A 16,841-nucleotide genomic window follows, 5' to 3' on the forward strand; every position below is an offset into this window, starting at 1 on the left:
GCAGATAAACTCATTGCCACTGTAAGTCAGTCCATCCACTTTGCTTGCTGGTGGTGGTTTGGTTTTTTTCCCCCTTTCCACCTTTCTCTAGCTCTCTGAAGAGCCGCCTTCAGAGAGCTAGGTCTTTATGTAACGTATCCAAAGTAGGCTAATTTGAGTCTGGTCGTTATTTTTCATTAGCCAATTAAAGAGAACTATGATTAATTATAAGAGAATTTAATGTGGAAAAGCAAAACCTTTAGCTGTTTTGTAAAACAGTTCCTTTTTTCTATACTTTACTATTGCTTAAAACAAAATGACAAGCCTAGGGAGAAATCAACTACTGAAGGATTGCTGCTTGTCAATTGAAAGTTGGTTAGGTTGCTTGTTGGTTGGCAGGATGGCAATGGGGATGCAAGACTTCAGTCACAGTTGTGATGTTTGTAGAATGCTGGCCATTAAAAGGGCCTAGTCAGTTTGAGTATACTTAAGCCCTTCAGAAAGCAGCTCAAGGGCTTTTAACACCTTTTATAGACTCAGACAGTCGGTTGAAGGAATACAGCCAGAAAAAGCAAGGGAAACTGTTCTGGCATTCGGTATTAAATGGACCACCCCTGTGCAAATTCCCAGAATCAATGTTAAGATAGCATTTAAATTGCAACTATGAACATGTCTTTTAAAAAAGGGTGTGTGTGTCAAATTTTCAAGCATGAGACAGCTTGATAGGAAACAGCACATGTGGTTCTGAATTAGGAGCACCTGAGGTACCTCCTAACAGGCTGTTTTTCTAACTTTCCTTAAAACGGCAATCTAAAAATGCAACTTGAGTCCCTTAGTGATCTAGGAAAGCTCCACAAGTAATACTGCAAGAAACAGTAATTTCTAAAATGGAGGAAGAAGAAAAAAGACTGTTAAAATCAGTACTTTGAAATGAATGATCTCTAGATGATGTTGAAATACACAATAAGTAGTCCTTGACTTTCGACCACATTTGGGATGGGAACTTTGGCGGTTACTCATTGGGGTTGTTAAAATGAATCGCATCCGATTATACAAACTTTTTTTGCCATAAAGCGAATCACATGGTCGTTAAGCAAAGGTTTCTTCTCCTTTTGACTGACTGAAGCCAGCTGGGAAAGTTGCAAATGGCAATCATGTGATCCTTTTGTAAATATATGCTGCTTGCCAAGTGCTTGGATGTTAATCACAATTGTAAGGGCAAGGACCATTCCTAAGCGTCTTTCTCCAGCACCATCATAATTTGGAATGGTTGCAAATTGAAGGATTAACTGGAGAATGATGGCCATTGTCCAATTCTACAAGAGTCACATTATTTATTTCCAGGAGTGAGAGGAACAGATCCTAATTTGGCAAATATGTTACATAGTCTAAGGGGCAGAGAAATCCCTATATTTCATAATTTTTCCTAGGTTTAAAGGGCTAGTTGGCAGAATCGATATATAATCGAATTTATATAAATTAAGAGATCCAGAACATCATATTTCAGACACCAGTTACATAGTGCAGGGGGCAGAATGGCCAGATTTTATATATACAGCTCAGCAATGAAATTCTGATGTAGCTCATGTTAATCATTGTTTAATGTTTGTGGGTACACTTTTTCTCCTGCTTGTCTTTGGAATGCATCCCATCCCTCAAAAAACATGTTGGCATAAGAACTCCATTATTCTTATGTGGGAGGAGATTTAAATCAGAGGCCTTGAAGGAAACTTCTAAAAATCCAAATGTGTATTTTCCAGGAAGAATGTTCTTCTTGTGCATTATTTAAAAAATGTGAGAGTTTTCCAAACAAATCTTCTATTTATGAGATTGAGATAAGATTCTTAAATTGCAAATTGGGAGACATTATGACTTTTTATCCTTGAATGTACAAACTTTTAATAGCAGCTTGTTACGAAAGGAGAATTTTTTTTAAAAAAATCAATTTTTAAATTGCACAAATCTTTCCTTGGCAGTGTTCAAAGTCTGCAGCTCAGGAAAGGTCTGTGGTCCATGGCCCCAGGAAAGGAAAATATATTTGCTGACTAATGCCACTTTCACAAAATATGATATTTGCTTCCTGTTGAAGAAAAACAAGTTAGAAGAAACACAAGGAGGTGTTTGGTCACTGATCTAATGGAAACATTTAGTTCAAAAGGGACTCACTAATAATCATGTGTTTGTAATGGGGCTGAGATGCCACTAAGTGGTATAGCAGAAATAAGCTGTTTGATCAGATTGTAAATGATGGCATCAATAAATAATGCCACTTTTAAATATTTTCTCACAAAGACAAAACAGCTTTACAATGCACTTTTGAGTAACTTTGAAAATACTTCTGCAAACGCAGAGAAGTCACATGAACATCATAATATATAGATTACAAATAACAGATTTGTCTCCCAGACTCTTTCAGAAAATGCCCAATTGGAAAACAGGTACCTTCTCTCTTTTCCACAATTCTGAATTGTTAAGCACTATATCGGAATTCCTGGAGCAGATCATTTGCTAGCTTTACAGAGCATTGATATTTCACTCCAAGATGGCTAGTTGTATTTGAGATATGGGTAAGAAGTCCAGTTACTTGTGGGATTTCATCACTTTCAGCTAGAATCTGAAAGAAGTTGGGGGGAAGGGATTAAAATTAAATTTAAAAAAAACTAAAATTAAAAGTTAAAATACTACCTCATGGTTCAGGCAAACATTTTCCTGCTTTCTAAGATGCTAAATAGTTCACAGATATTCACAGACCAAAAGAGAAAGCAATTTTTTTTTAAAAAAAGCTCTTTCATTCAAAAAAGGACTCAAAACAGGGAAAGGGGTATTAATGATTTCTCAAGTAGAAGTGTTTGTTGCTGACTAGTTTCTGTTCTGCCCAGTGTGGAGGGAACCAGAATTATTCCTCAAAGAGGATCTTCTGCTAATTATTTTCAAGAGCTGAGCAGCAGTAAAACGTGCCAAAGCACAGGACCTTATTAAATTAAATCCAATGAAGGTTGGGGGAAAAAAAACATATGACTTATCCCTTTAGTCAAAACCAGTTAATCATTTCAAATTGCTAGATCAGACTACAATTCCCATTTCTGATTTATGATTACTATCTCGAGTGATGGGAGGTATAGCCAAACACATCAAGAAAGTACCATGTGGAAAAATTGAGACATATAAATGACTTATTTTTTTCAGTACGTGAATTTGCTATTAGGGAAAAATAAAACTTACGTAGGCAATAAATTCTCTGGCTATGCTGTGTCCATTAGGAGTAAATAGCACAAAGCTGATAATCAGATGCGTAACAATATGTTTAGTTGCAGTTAGAGTGGTTTTGCTGTTGAATAAAGTTTGTAGGTCTGCAACAGAAATGGTTGGCATCCTTGAAAGGCTTGTCAGATAGTCACATGCAGATCTAGCTTCTACCTATTGACAATAATTGGAAGGAATTAAAGGGTTAGCCGAAGAATAAAAGTCATATTCATTTCATGAAATTTGCAGAAAAGTACAGACTGGATTCCTAGGCTGGTAACACGGAAAGTAATAGAGTGGGGAAGGGAAGGCAACTGTGGGCTAGAAGAGGAAAGACGCAAAATATTTTGTGAGGAAAAGAACAGAAGGTGCTTTGAGGGCTCACCACAATGCTACAACTACAAATCAGTTAAACTCCATGCAATCTGACCTCTTCTGATAAAAAATTCTGATAAGAATTCAAGTGTTTGGCTTCCTCCTAGTAGTGTGGTCAAAAGTTTCCCTCCCCACCTTTTTACCTCTTCAACCAGCTAGAACAAACAGCTTTTGGAGCCAAAATGGAAGCAACATTTGATGGTCTGTGCATTAAAGGAAATTATTGGCCAGATATAACTTGAAATAATTACTACATAAAAGCCATGTCAGGGATAGAAAAGAAATAAAAATCAATATGCAAATCTCCTGTTTAAATGCCTTTATCTCACAGTTAAACACACAATCCATTCCTTTTCTATTGTCAATCACTATATAGTATTGCATGAATTGTGCCCAAAGTCAAATATTTACATATAACATATTTATCCTTGCCACCATCTAACAAAGATTCTTGGTGACCCATAACTTAAAAACGCAATAATAACATTCATTAAATAAAAATGACAATCAAAATAGGCAAACCCAAACTCCCAAAGGCAGCTTTTAAGGGGTGTCAGCCCTTAACCGACCTATGAGACCCAGCTTGGTGTAGTGGTTAAGGCGCCGGGCTAGAAAGGAGGAGGCTATATGTTCTAGTCCTGCCTTAGTCATGCAAGCCAGCTTAAGCTAGAGATCATAGTGGCTGAAATCTACACTGTAGCCCTCTGCCTTTTTGTGACCTACTTTTCTCAAGAAATAAGATTATTCAAAGGTAGCCAGAACAAGGAAGTAGCTAGGACTGGTTTCTTGAACTTCTGAAGGCTTAAATACAAATGTAAGTTTCAGTTCCCTGATAATGCTGGCCCACATTCTCCAAATGAGAAAAGGGAAACCAACATTGATAGGATAAAAATTAACAATGGTGTTGGAGATGGAATACATATTCTTTATTTTATCTATAAAATGCTACGTAGAAAACACTAAGAAACAACTATAATTAGCAAGCAGGCAGAGCATAAAAACCAGTGACAATTTATCTCATTTCTTTCAAACATAAATTTTCTGAAACTTATTTTTGTTTGATATTTAAATAGAATTGTTCTGGTCTTACACTAAGTAACAAATCAAAGTAGCCTTTCTATAAACCGTATTATTTGAAATGCATGATGTAAAGTACTCAGATAATTTAACTTTTAGCTCAGGATAATTTCCACATCCAGTAATTTACCCAGAAATTCATTTCTAAACTTAATCTTCTATAAAGTTTCATATGTTTCATGGCAGTTTCATTCTTTTAGTCTGCTCAAGGATTAAATATATTCCTTTTCTTTGTGGAAATTGCTGCAGACATTGCTTTTTTTTTTTTTTTTTGGAAACCCTTTTATCCTTAATTTCTTAGGCATCTATGTTGCAACTATAGAAAAAGAAATGTGGGATGGAAACTATTTACTGTAAAATGTTAACTTAGGACATGAGCAGTTACAGAAATTAAAGGTGCAAATGGAACCCTGACAATAATTTAATGAAAGGGGACTTGGGGAAGCAAAGGAAGTGGCAAGTAACATTAACAGAAATTACAAATATTTTGTGGTGCCAACTGTTGTGCTACTTTCTACTAGCCAAAGACAACCTTAGATTCTGTTATTACTAGTAGCTCTTTCGCAATTATGTATTTAATACTATATTTCAGTAAAGCTGTTCCTATCCAAGGAGACTTTTTATGAATATTATAATGTATATTAAGCATAGATGCCATAGAAGGGCAATCAAAACATAAATATTAATGACTGTTGTGTTAGTCTATCCTTGAGAGAAGCACTGGAATGTTCAATTGTCATCACTACATAGACCACCTGAAAATTGTTAATAGCAACTTGACTGACTTAACTGCTCTCTGGCCTTGAGCCAATGGACTACCCTAATTGTCAGCTCGCTGAGAAATGTGAAAGAGACAAAATGAATGAGAATGTTTTAATAAGAATTTAGGAGAAAAAGAAAGAGAAAGACAAATATTCTGCTTTAGACCAGTGTCAACTCATAAAATATTTCTATGGACTTTTTAGAGTTTCAACAGAAAGGGGGGGGGAGGGGGTTTGAAAGAGCAGTGTAGCAGCTTGGAAAGCGAAAGTGCATTCCATAAATAGTTTTTCAAAGATAGTAACTAGGTAACTGAAGTTTCTGCGGAGCAAAATTCTAACTGGAGAACATGATTGATGACTCTTGGCTATGGATGTGTCTCATTGGAGAATATGAATACACCCAGGGGGTGGGGGAAAACCAGGGTCAAGGGTGACAATTATGTCTCTCAGAGTCGGCTACACCCAGACAGTGCTGGACATGTTAACTCCCAATAATCCTTTCGAATTTTTGGAAGTTTGGCTTGAGATTCATGATTTAACTGGAGTAACCGCCGGAATCCTAACACAGTGTTTCAGTTCTATAATAGAATGCAGGGGAAGTAGTCCTTGAATTACATTTATTTGTTCAATGACTGATCAATGTTACAATGGTGCTGAAAAACATGGATTTACAATTGTCCCTCAAAATTCTGGCCATTGCAGCATCCCTGTGATCATATGATCAAAATGTTGGCCAACTGGCATTTACAATGCCCCCTCCCATCGCCACTCCCAGAAGATCTTTGTCATCTTCTTCACCTCTGCTGGGCTTGCCAACTCTGGCTGACCTCAAGAACTATGGTGTGGGGCCTCTGTCGGTCATGTTGTGCACAGTACCCCCACCTTCTCCAGATAATTTGCTCGGCAGGAAGCCTATAATCAAATAACCACCAGCAATTGCTACCAGGTATTCGGCCAGGTGCAGGGGAGGCACCACAGAAACATTCCCACTTTGCTACTCAGAGGGGGGACTGTCCCACCCAGGAATGGTATGCAGAGAATTCGTGCCTTTCCTTCTCAGTGCGGTGATAATAACTACCCATCTGTGCTCCCTCATCCAACTTCTGCGCCCATCCTCTCCCATCTGCTTGCTTCTCTGGGACTCCTCACTTGCTATGTCATGGTCACATGACCTCACTTAAATAACCTGCATTGTCTTGGGGTTATGATAATAATTGGGATTGCCATTACCAAGTGATGTGGCCATCTAACATGGTACTTTATAACTGCATCGTTTAGCAACAACAGTTCTGGTCCCATTTGCTCTTGTAACCCAAGACTACCTGAGCTAAATGACATTTTACTTAAAGTAAGCCATTTTAAGGGTAGGATAAAATTCAGTAATATCACTAAAATAATAGCACCACCCTTTATATTAAAATTATTTAATAAAATAGTTATATTAATAGCACCCATCTTTATATTAAAAAGTATTTGGCAAAATAATACCAGAAAAAGCCACATATGATATATAAGGTTAACCTACTTTCACCATTAGTGATCATTGTAGAACTACTGTCTTATTGTTAACACTCAAAGTTTTAAACATATGGTCACACAATGAGACTCTCAAAAGCCATAAAATCTTCTCACTAAATAATTTAGAAGTAAGAACCATCAGAGAATATAATTGGCGGAATACAAATCTTGGATCTTATACAAGCCATGGGGCTATGGGGGCTTTTGTTAGGCCATCTCATTCTCATTTATCTAATCCTTTAAACCACTCTTTATTTTTCATTCCTGAAGACTTTAAAAGAAAGCTAATGAAGGATGCTTTAGCAATTATTTCTGAGCTGTTTTGCAAGCATTGTCACAAAAATATCTGCTTTGTTTTTCAAAACATTATTATTTTATATATAATATTATTATATTATATTACCATAGCTAGAACTTCTTACCATTATTTGAGTTCTCTGCTGATTCATGTTGTTTGGACTATAGTAAAATACCAAAAGCCACAACAAGTTAGAAGACTCTGCTTGTGACAACAGCAATTGCTTTGCTGTAAGATCAGCCCATTCTCCAAAGTGAATCAACAAAAACCAATTGTTGAAGAGTTCATCCAAAGACCTGGAAAAACATCAAAATGTGCATCAGCTTTTCTATTTACAGAGGTACCCTAATACTCATTGTTAATTGGCTACAGAAGGCGCAATGAATACCAAAAGCAATGAGTACCAAATAATTGTTTTCATAAGAAATAATGTACTGAGTCACAAGACAGCTGACACTGATAAGTTCTAGCTTGTGTATTGAGTTCCAAACAAACGAGTACTGCGACAAAGTTTTCGTGTCAAAATGGGCTGTACCAAATTCAATGAGTTTCAAAGCAATTGAGTACCAAGGTACTACTCTATTGGAATATGACAAGTTCTCAGAAGGCTCTAAATTGCAACTATTAAAACTAGCAATGTTTTTATCTGAAGATCAATGGGAATAGTAATATGCAATAGTGCTAATTTTATGGTAACGGAAATAAGGCATTGAAAATAATAGTTTGTTTCCCATACATGGCAGCAAAATACAAAAAAGATAGCTCACAAAGTACGACGATCTTTAAAAAAGAAGAAAGGAAATCCTGTTGCTTACTCAGAGCCTTTGATCTCTACTGTTGTTTTGAGCATTCCAGCAAGGTGGTCTAAATGCTGATATACACCATTATCAGGCAAATCTAAAGAGAATATGAACACGTCTTAGGCATATTTTGATGGAAATATGGGAGATATAAGCATAACAAAATATTGTTTGCTTACTGAACTCATATTAACGAAAAAACAGAAGTAAGCTTACCTGAAGGAGATTTAAGAAGAGCCATCACAAGTGAATGTGGATTATGAGGAAAATAGGCCTTCAGTGGAAATTTATGCTGAAATGAAATTATTTTTTTAAAAAAAATCTAGTCATCTTATGGACCTAAACCAATTTATGACGATTTTTAAAATTTGCCATAAGGGAAGATCTAAAGCACAAAAAATACTTTCTGTACTTAAGGAAACCAACATTTCTGGTTAAATTATTGCAATGCTGTATATATTACAACTCCTCAATGAACTTTCTATTACATTTTGAAATTCTAACCATTGCAGCATCCTTGTGATCATCTGATAAAATGCTGGCCAATCTGCATTTACAATGATGCCCTTTTACAGTACAAATACTTGCACAGAAATAGGTTAGAAGAGACTGTATAATTGGCCATTCAATTCTCTGTGACACAATAAAAACAAAAAAAGGTTTTCTACAAATATGTAGTAGCATGGGGTTAGAAAGGCTATTTTACTATGCAGCTGCTTTCAAGTAATGTTTCTACCTGATTTGGATAAAGTTTACAACCAATAATTGATGTTCACCATTTTGGGGGAAAGCTACTTTAATGCATCAGTATCCATTTAATGGGAAGCAGAGGTTTCAAAGTTCACAATTTTCAAAATAACCATAAGAATCCATGTGGGCTTCCGGTTTGAAGGGCTTCAGTGACAGACAGAAATCCGCAATCGTGCGCGGTTTCTGTCTGGGCTCACCGCTGGAGCGCCCCGAGCCGGCTTATTTCGGGGCTAAGCCACCCCATAGAGGTGGTGAAGAGTGGGGAGACCGCCAGCAGGATCGAGGAGAGCCGCATCTCTCCTCCTCAGCTGGCCATTACTCCCTTTCCCAAAGGCGGTTGCAGCAGTGGTCAGAAATGGCCACCACAAAGAAGAACTCGACCAGAAAAGAATGTGCAGGAGGAAGATAAGAAGTGAAAGTTTTGGCTGACCGGGTTAAATTGTAAAAGCAACAACCAAGGTACCCTGGAATTTAAACTTACAAAAAATAATATTGCTCCCAAAGAAGAGTCGGAAGCAGTGAAGGAAAGTGAAAAGGGAAAGGTTTGGTTTTTTTTTCTTCTCTTTCCTTCCCTATACTGACAACTAAGAGACTTATATAAGAAATCGGAAAAATCCACGTTGACATCAATATGCAATTAGCTGAAAATAAAACAAAATGCCAAAGGGATAATAAAGATTTCTGGACATTAAAAACTTTCTTTTTCATAAGCAGGAAGGGAGAGAAAAAGAATAAGGGCAGGATCTGGAAGAGGGAGGAGACTGCCTGCAATTAAAAAGAATCTAAAGTAAAACTTCAGCAAGACTTCAAAAAGATACATTTTAACTGAAACTTTGCAACTAAATAGTAACCCCAGGAAGAGAAAGTGAAAAAAAAGAGCAAAAAAAGAAACAGCTTGCGTGTATTTGGATTATTTGGTGATCTTTGGATTTTTGGTTATTATATTTGAATGACTATAATCAATTGGGTGGTTGTTTAAAAATTTATACAATGGCACCACTTCTGGATGAATTGAAAATGGAACTTAAAAAGTACAAAGAAGATGCACAAGAAGGGAAGGGTTCTTTTGGCTTCGTTTTTCAATTCTTAGAAATGGAGATTTGGAACTACAAGAAAAGACTGCAAAACAAGAAGACTGGGACAAAGAAGAAGCCACCTTTAATGAACAAGTAATTTTATGTGGGGAAGAAAAAGGAAAGGGGGGAAAGAGAATGGAGAATTTAAGACTTAAAAAAACAACCAAAGAAAAGAAAAATAATTCAAAAAAATAAATATAATACTGGAAAGCAACAGAAAAGGGGAATACAGAAGAGAGAAATAGAGGTAGAGAGACAAGGGGGTAAAAAGGGGAGAGAGAAGAAGAGAGGGAAGAAGGAAAGGAAAAGAAGTTACAAAGGACCAGAGCAAAATATAGAGAAACAGGACCTATTTAGAGATAATGGGTGAAAATCTAACTGAAAAAGGGATTCTGTAAAGGTACATAAGATTAGTAATAGTAAAAGGTACATATATTAGTAATAGAAATAACTTTAGAAAATTGGAAACAACGTATGATTAAAATGTGGGATAAAAGAGTTAGTGTAATTTAGTGAAATGTTTGTGAATAAACTAAGTGAAATAAAATAAATGAGAAAATTGAATTAGGAAGGAATGGGAACATTTTAATTAGTTAATGTTTTATATAATATAAGTAAAGAGGGAGGGGGGAATTAACTATGGAAAGCTTATAATTGTTCCCAAAGAAGTATGATATTTAATTGAAAAGTAATTTTAAAGATGTTAAGACTTTAATGAATATTAATATTAATGATAGAATTGAATTGGAATGGAATGTTGTTTTAATTATATACATTTATAACTTTTTTCTTTTTTTAAGAATACAGTGTGTATTTTAAGAATGTACCAAGCAGAATCCGAATGGAAGTTATGTATTATATTGAATGTTACAACTTTAGGGAAAAGATATAAGGGCATCATACTCCAATCAGTAATTACAGGAGAAATTTTGTTTAATGAGAAAAGATAATAGATAATTGAAACAGGACAGACAGAAAATATAAATACAATGATTTGAATTGAGATGAGATAATTAAAATAAAATTGAGAAAATTAGAAGAGGGGAGAAGCTATGCAGAAAATGTAAAATGATTATCAGATGAGGACAAATCTTTCAATACATGACGGTAGGAAACAAATCAACATGGGAGGTAATTATATGACTAAGAAGACTAAGGTCTTAGCCTAAATCAGCCAAAAATTATTTCATTTTCATTCATTCTGCTTTGATTGTACCACATGATATTACTGCAAGCAAATATGGGTAGTAAATATTAAAATATAAGTACATATTAAGGAGCTGGTAGAAGCCATGATGAAATCATGTGCATCATCAAGATAACACATGAATAATGCAATTTAAGTGATTATATCAGTCATGTCATGAGGCAAATGATTTAATTACTTCAGATGCATAACTGTGACCTCTGTATTGTCACTTTCCCCCATGTTTCTCCTAATGGATAGCCATGATTACATGAATGATCTCTTGCCTTAAATATATTAGGAAGCTTAGGTTTTGCTGTTAACTCTCAAATATTCTGCAGTACTATATCAGTGATGGGGTTTGGGGTTTGGCATGTCAACAATTCAGAAAATGCCTAACTGGTGTGTCATACACACACTTCCTCGAACAAAAGAGAAATAATTCTCTATCATCCCCCACCCCCCACCCCCCCAAAAATCTAGGCCACTCTGAACAAAAGCACTTGACAGCAGCACCAAGGCTGGGCCTGAAATGGAGCCCAGGCCTTGACTTCAGCCTTAGACACTACCGCTGCAACTCAAAAAAGGCTTTTTGCACCATTTTCCAAGGCAGACAAGACTTGAAGAAAAGTGCAATTGTCTTGGTGGCACAGGGCTCCCCAGGATCTACTATGCACTGCTAACCTTTAAGTGGGATTCTCTTTCTGTTGACAGTCCCTACCTGAGACCTTCATTCTTAAAACAGCGTCAGAGAATGCCCTTCCATGGGCTCTGTAGCCTCAGAAAAGCATGCAAAAGCAGATCTCATTTTCTTACAATTTTTGAGGCTCTGTACACTTCACAATAGCATAATCCATTCTCACATGGCCTCTGTAACCTCCAAAAATTACTTGAGATCAGATATGCTCTTGAGAATAGTTATCATCCATTTATGACCATGGATGTGTCACCCAAAATATTCTTGACATGTCACCTTTGACACGGACCATAGTTTTGCCATCACTAACCCATATCATGGAGATGGACAGAACTCAGTCTGTTCATGACTAAAGATAAACAAATAAAAATCCAGAAAACATTCCTGTCTGCCTGCATACCATTCCAATCCCAGATTTTTCCCTTAAATTGTAACAGTAAAAGTAAAAAGATTGTGTAACTAAAATGCCAAAACATATTAAATTTTTAATATTTAACATATTTAAAAAAGCTTAACAACGAAGCACATAAACAACAAAGTGATTAACACAGTTGGCTTCTGGCTATTTAAAGGGTATGGAATTAAGTTCTCCACCCAGCCATCCCATTCATGCCAAGGCAGCAAAATTTGCTGCTGCCATATAAGCAAACTTAATGGGTGTGGCACCTATACATATTAACTTAGACAGCTGCAATTTTACTCCTAATTAATACCCTTTGGAACTCAAAAAGAGATTTAATTATAATGCTAATTAGAATTAATTACTGCATCATTTGCAAGATGAATAACCACTGATCAATAGACCTCCCTCACAACATGGAAAGTCCACTGGAGCATCTACTACAAGCAACTTTTGAGCAGAGGAAATCTTGAAGTATTTGTGTGGCCCAAACGTAAATTTTCACAGCTACTTTAACTCATTAAAGCAAAATAGGAGCTATTGCAAAGTTATTATAGAGAAGATATACAAACCAAAGGAGTTTTATGCTAAAACAAAAGAAAAAAGGTCACCTGAATGCAAAAAATTAACATCTTACTTCATATTAAAACAGATAGCTATGTTTTATCCTAGATGATGACCTAATAAGTTATAAAGATGCATCTAAAGTTTCCACACCATGATCAATTACATGTGCACTGAAATATGTAGTGAATGTTGATATTAGCTAAGTAACATGTAGATTGATAGATATTTATTGGCTGTATCTAATTTAAATTTGATATCATTTAAAGTGAAATGGTTTACTGAAGTCTAAAGATACTATTTGGGTTGTTATACTTGCCCACCAATCTGAACTTCAAGATGATTCTTTTGTCCTAAATTTTGAAGCATTTAATTTTTAAAAAAATAATGAAAAAGCAACTTGACTAACCTGCTTATTATTCTCATGGTAAGCTTGAACAAAGCACTGTGTAAACACCTGCATTACAGTCATTATTTCTTGAGCTCCATCAGTTTCCAGCAGTGCATTCCTGAGCAGTGAAAAGCTTAATTACGACAGGTCAGATTATGAGTGTGCCAATCACACAGTCGTTAATTGACAGAAGGAGACAAAAAATACCCGAACAAGAACATTCTTCCCATGTCTCAACCTTTGGACTTAACCCATCTAAGCTTTTAGACCACTTGGGAAGTAAAGAAAACCCAACTTCATTTTGCTTGCTCTTGAATATGACTATATTAAAAACCTGTCTACTACTGCCGTTAAAAGAGATCCTTCTGATGATGTTGGAACATTGTTTTTCAACAGTAAACTATATGATGTACTATATCTACTATAATTGAAGTACACAGTTAAGTTTCTTAGTTACAAAATCTCACACTAAAATATGCCTGTAAAATTAAACAAATGTTGAAAATGGCAATAGAAAAGATTCCTGTGCATTCCATTACAATATTCTTTCATTTCTCTTAATCCCCAACATTTTAGATATACTGCTGGCTTTGGAAGCTGGAAGTGTAATTAAGTTAATGAGTCAATAAGTATGTTTTTGATGTGCAGCTCTACAAGTCCCCATCAGCAATTTCATATAGAAATGATGAATTGGATAACTGTTTTATCAGTCTCACTAATTTACCCATCCTTCCAATTCTGAAACTGTGAATGCTTAGAAAAGGAAAAAGACTGGTTCTAGTGGAAGTAACCATTAAGTGAATATAACAGAGGAAGGGGGCAAGAATAGACATTTTCATGTTTTCTGAGCAAGAATTTGCATTTCTAATCCTCAATTCCCCAAAATGGTGCTATCACATTCTATACTCAGAAGATCATCTGCTTCTAATCCACTCATTCAGGGTTTAAGAGTCAAGGAGCCTAATAATCAATAAGAGGTGCCTTAACCACTTAAAATAAATTAATTAAAAAGGAAGGACATTCCATCAAAATAATTTAGGGAATGGGATTATGGAAGTCTCTGCCAATAAATCAGTTTTCTTCAGATGTAATTTACACAGAGAGATAAATAACTAAAAGCAATTTTTCTTTGCACTACAGAATTAGCCATTTTTTCATATTCTCATTATTTTAATTATAAGTAATATAAATTCACCTTTGCATACAATTTAATTCCCACTGAGATTAGAAAGACATCAATGCAATTTTTTTCTGAAATATTGTGAAGTTATTTGTCATTCCCATTTTGGGGGGGATTATGTTTAAAATAATCTAGTCTAGTCTTTAATTCTTAGTTTTCCATCTAAGTCCTATTAGCTCAGATCCTGCTTGGTTTCTGAATGATGCAATTAAATTCAATTGTTTACATTGTATCTTTATGTAAGTAATATAAGTAAGTCAACCCCAAAAACTGTGTTATAAAAGAATCTGAAGCAGTTTTGTGAAGAAAAACCATTCCAAAAATTCATTTAAAAAGGCCATCATGTAGAAAGTAATGGCTTCAGGTTAAGATATATTAAAAATATCCTTATGCCTACACATACACACATATATATAAATCTTGACATGTAATAATTCATTCTATCAAATATGTATCCATCATATTCAAACAACTGTATATGATCTAATCGTTTTAACTAGTTCTTCCTTCCACATAAATACATGCAAACTTACTTGAAAATTTCATCAATAGTTCTGAAGACAGCTGGATGACATGCAGCTCGGTGCTGCAAAAAAAATTGAGTAATTTAGAATCTTGTAGGGAAAATAAGTTATGTTTTCAACAATAAGAAGAAAAATGAATTTTGTCAGGTTAGTTTAGCCTTACTATCAAAAAGTATTTTTCTCCCAAATAGTGGCGTTAAAAGGCAAATGAAGCTGGCAGTAATAATAATCAAATATATATTTACTAAGTATATACATAAAAATGAGAAATTTGTTTAGCATAAAACAACCACATTCAAAATGTTTATTTTATTATGAACTATGCTCCAATTGAATTATATATTCAAGGATGTCAATGCTTGTGTTCCACTAGAGCAGAACTCGATGCCAAGTTCATAGAAAAGTGAGAATTTGGAACAAACCATTTTTAATTATTTTTTTTAATCTTAGGGCTATACGCCTAAATGAGACAGTAATCCATGCAGATTGGGACCTGCAATCCAAACTACACAACAAATATTGAGAGGGAGAGATGGGTGCCTGTCTATCACTTGCCATAATAAAACAATTATTTACGACAACTATCATTTTTTAAAAGAAAAATTATCTAGAGGTAATTCATGGCTTACAAAGGAAATTGGGACAGAATTGCTAAGTGGTGTGGTTGTAAAGCACAATGACATGTGACCCTGTTTAGTGATAGCAGTTCAGGCAGTCCCAGGTACCATTGTTAAGCAAGAGTACAATGTTAATGGATATACAAAGTAAATAGTTTTGTTCAGGTCTTTTTCTAAAAAAAGTAGAGAAACTGGATGAAAGTTGATCATGATGAGGTGTTAAAATCCCTACTCATCATGTTCAGCAACTATGCCTAAAGGAAGTTTCTAAGTGCATTCAAGTAAATTTATGGAAAAGTACCTTTTGAACTTCCTTGTTTAAAGAATTTAAAGGGTTGAGAGGATATATACAGAGACATGGGATGCAGAGACTGAATACATGCGCTGCTTGACTCTGTTCAGCTAGAGACTAAACAAGACTTTGCAAAGCTGAAGTTAAGATAACCCATACAAGTAGTCCCCCTCTTCTAGCCTTTTTGTAAGGAAGGCTAAACAAAATTAGCAAGCAGTCTAACCTTTTCAGGAGCAAGCTTCATTAGATGTGAACTGCCCCAGCAATTTCTATTTTCTAGGAGAGACTAGTTTTAAATGGAGGTGTTATTATGAAACCAATATCACTATTCTCTAAAGCATTATTAGGCTCCTCTTATTTGATGAGTACCTGATCCCAGGTTTTGTTAGCTTATACTGCACGAATCAAAAAGAGGGCTGTGAAAATATTTACAGGCCCCTCATATCCCAGACATAAACTGTTTCAACTCCTTCCCTCAAAACAACGCTATAGAGCACTGCACACCAGAACAACTAGACACAAGAACAGTTTTCCTGAAAGCCATCACTCTGCTAAACAAATAATTCCCTCAACACTGTTCAATTATTACAAAATCTGCACTACTATTACCGTTAATCTTTTCATCACTCATCATGTCCCACTTGTGACTGTATGACTGTAACTTTGACGCTTATATCCTTACGATTTATATTGACTGTTTCCTAGTATGATTTGATTGCTTATTGTACCCTAAGACTATCACTAAATGTTGTACCTTATGATTCTTAATGAATGTATCTTTTCTTTTATGTATACTGAGAGTATTTGCACCAAGACAAATTCCTTGTGTGTCCAACCACACTTGGCCAATAAAGAATTCTATTCTATTCTATTCTATTCTATTCTATTCTATTCTATTCTATTCTATTCTATTTACGCATTTTATCTACTATAAAAATGGGGTTCCTGCTTTCATGTCTTTGTATTCTGAGTGTTTTTTAGGATGGAATTGCCATATTTACATGGATGAGATTCCATTGCTCCATATCATTTTCTTCCTTTTTTGACAGCATTACCAATTATCTAACTATCTTGTGTCTCACAGCACAATCTAAGGCTGAATACAACCAAATT

At 35.3% G+C, this 16,841-nt stretch overlaps 1 protein-coding gene across 8 annotated transcripts in view; it reads right to left on the reverse strand.

Moving 5' to 3' along the window:
* Positions 1–1,916: 1,916 nt before the first annotated feature.
* The window catches only part of FANCC (FA complementation group C), a 48,627-nt gene continuing 33,702 nt past the window's right edge, over positions 1,917–16,841 (reverse strand). For 5 of the 8 annotated variants that reach the window (XM_087926814.1, XM_087926815.1, XM_026703893.2 and 2 more), the window contains 7 exons: positions 14,829–14,881; positions 13,134–13,233; positions 8,268–8,343; positions 8,067–8,148; positions 7,376–7,547; positions 3,202–3,396; positions 1,917–2,593 (listed from right to left, as the gene is read on the reverse strand). In XM_087926814.1, coding sequence (XP_087782940.1) covers positions 2,450–2,593; positions 3,202–3,396; positions 7,376–7,547; positions 8,067–8,148; positions 8,268–8,343; positions 13,134–13,233; positions 14,829–14,881 — 822 coding nt within the window. In that variant the 3' untranslated portion in view covers positions 1,917–2,449. Of the gene's footprint in view, positions 2,594–3,201; positions 3,397–7,375; positions 7,548–8,066; positions 8,149–8,267; positions 8,344–13,133; positions 13,249–14,828; positions 14,882–16,841 lie in introns of all 8 variants that reach the window. The other 3 variants (XM_087926817.1, XM_087926818.1, XM_087926811.1) reach the window with 1 other exon arrangement.

This window comes from Pseudonaja textilis, chromosome 2 (genome assembly GCF_049901715.1).
Source record: "Pseudonaja textilis isolate UNSWEBS1 chromosome 2, rPseTex1.2, whole genome shotgun sequence".
NCBI classification, from domain to species: Eukaryota; Metazoa; Chordata; class Lepidosauria; order Squamata; family Elapidae; genus Pseudonaja; species Pseudonaja textilis.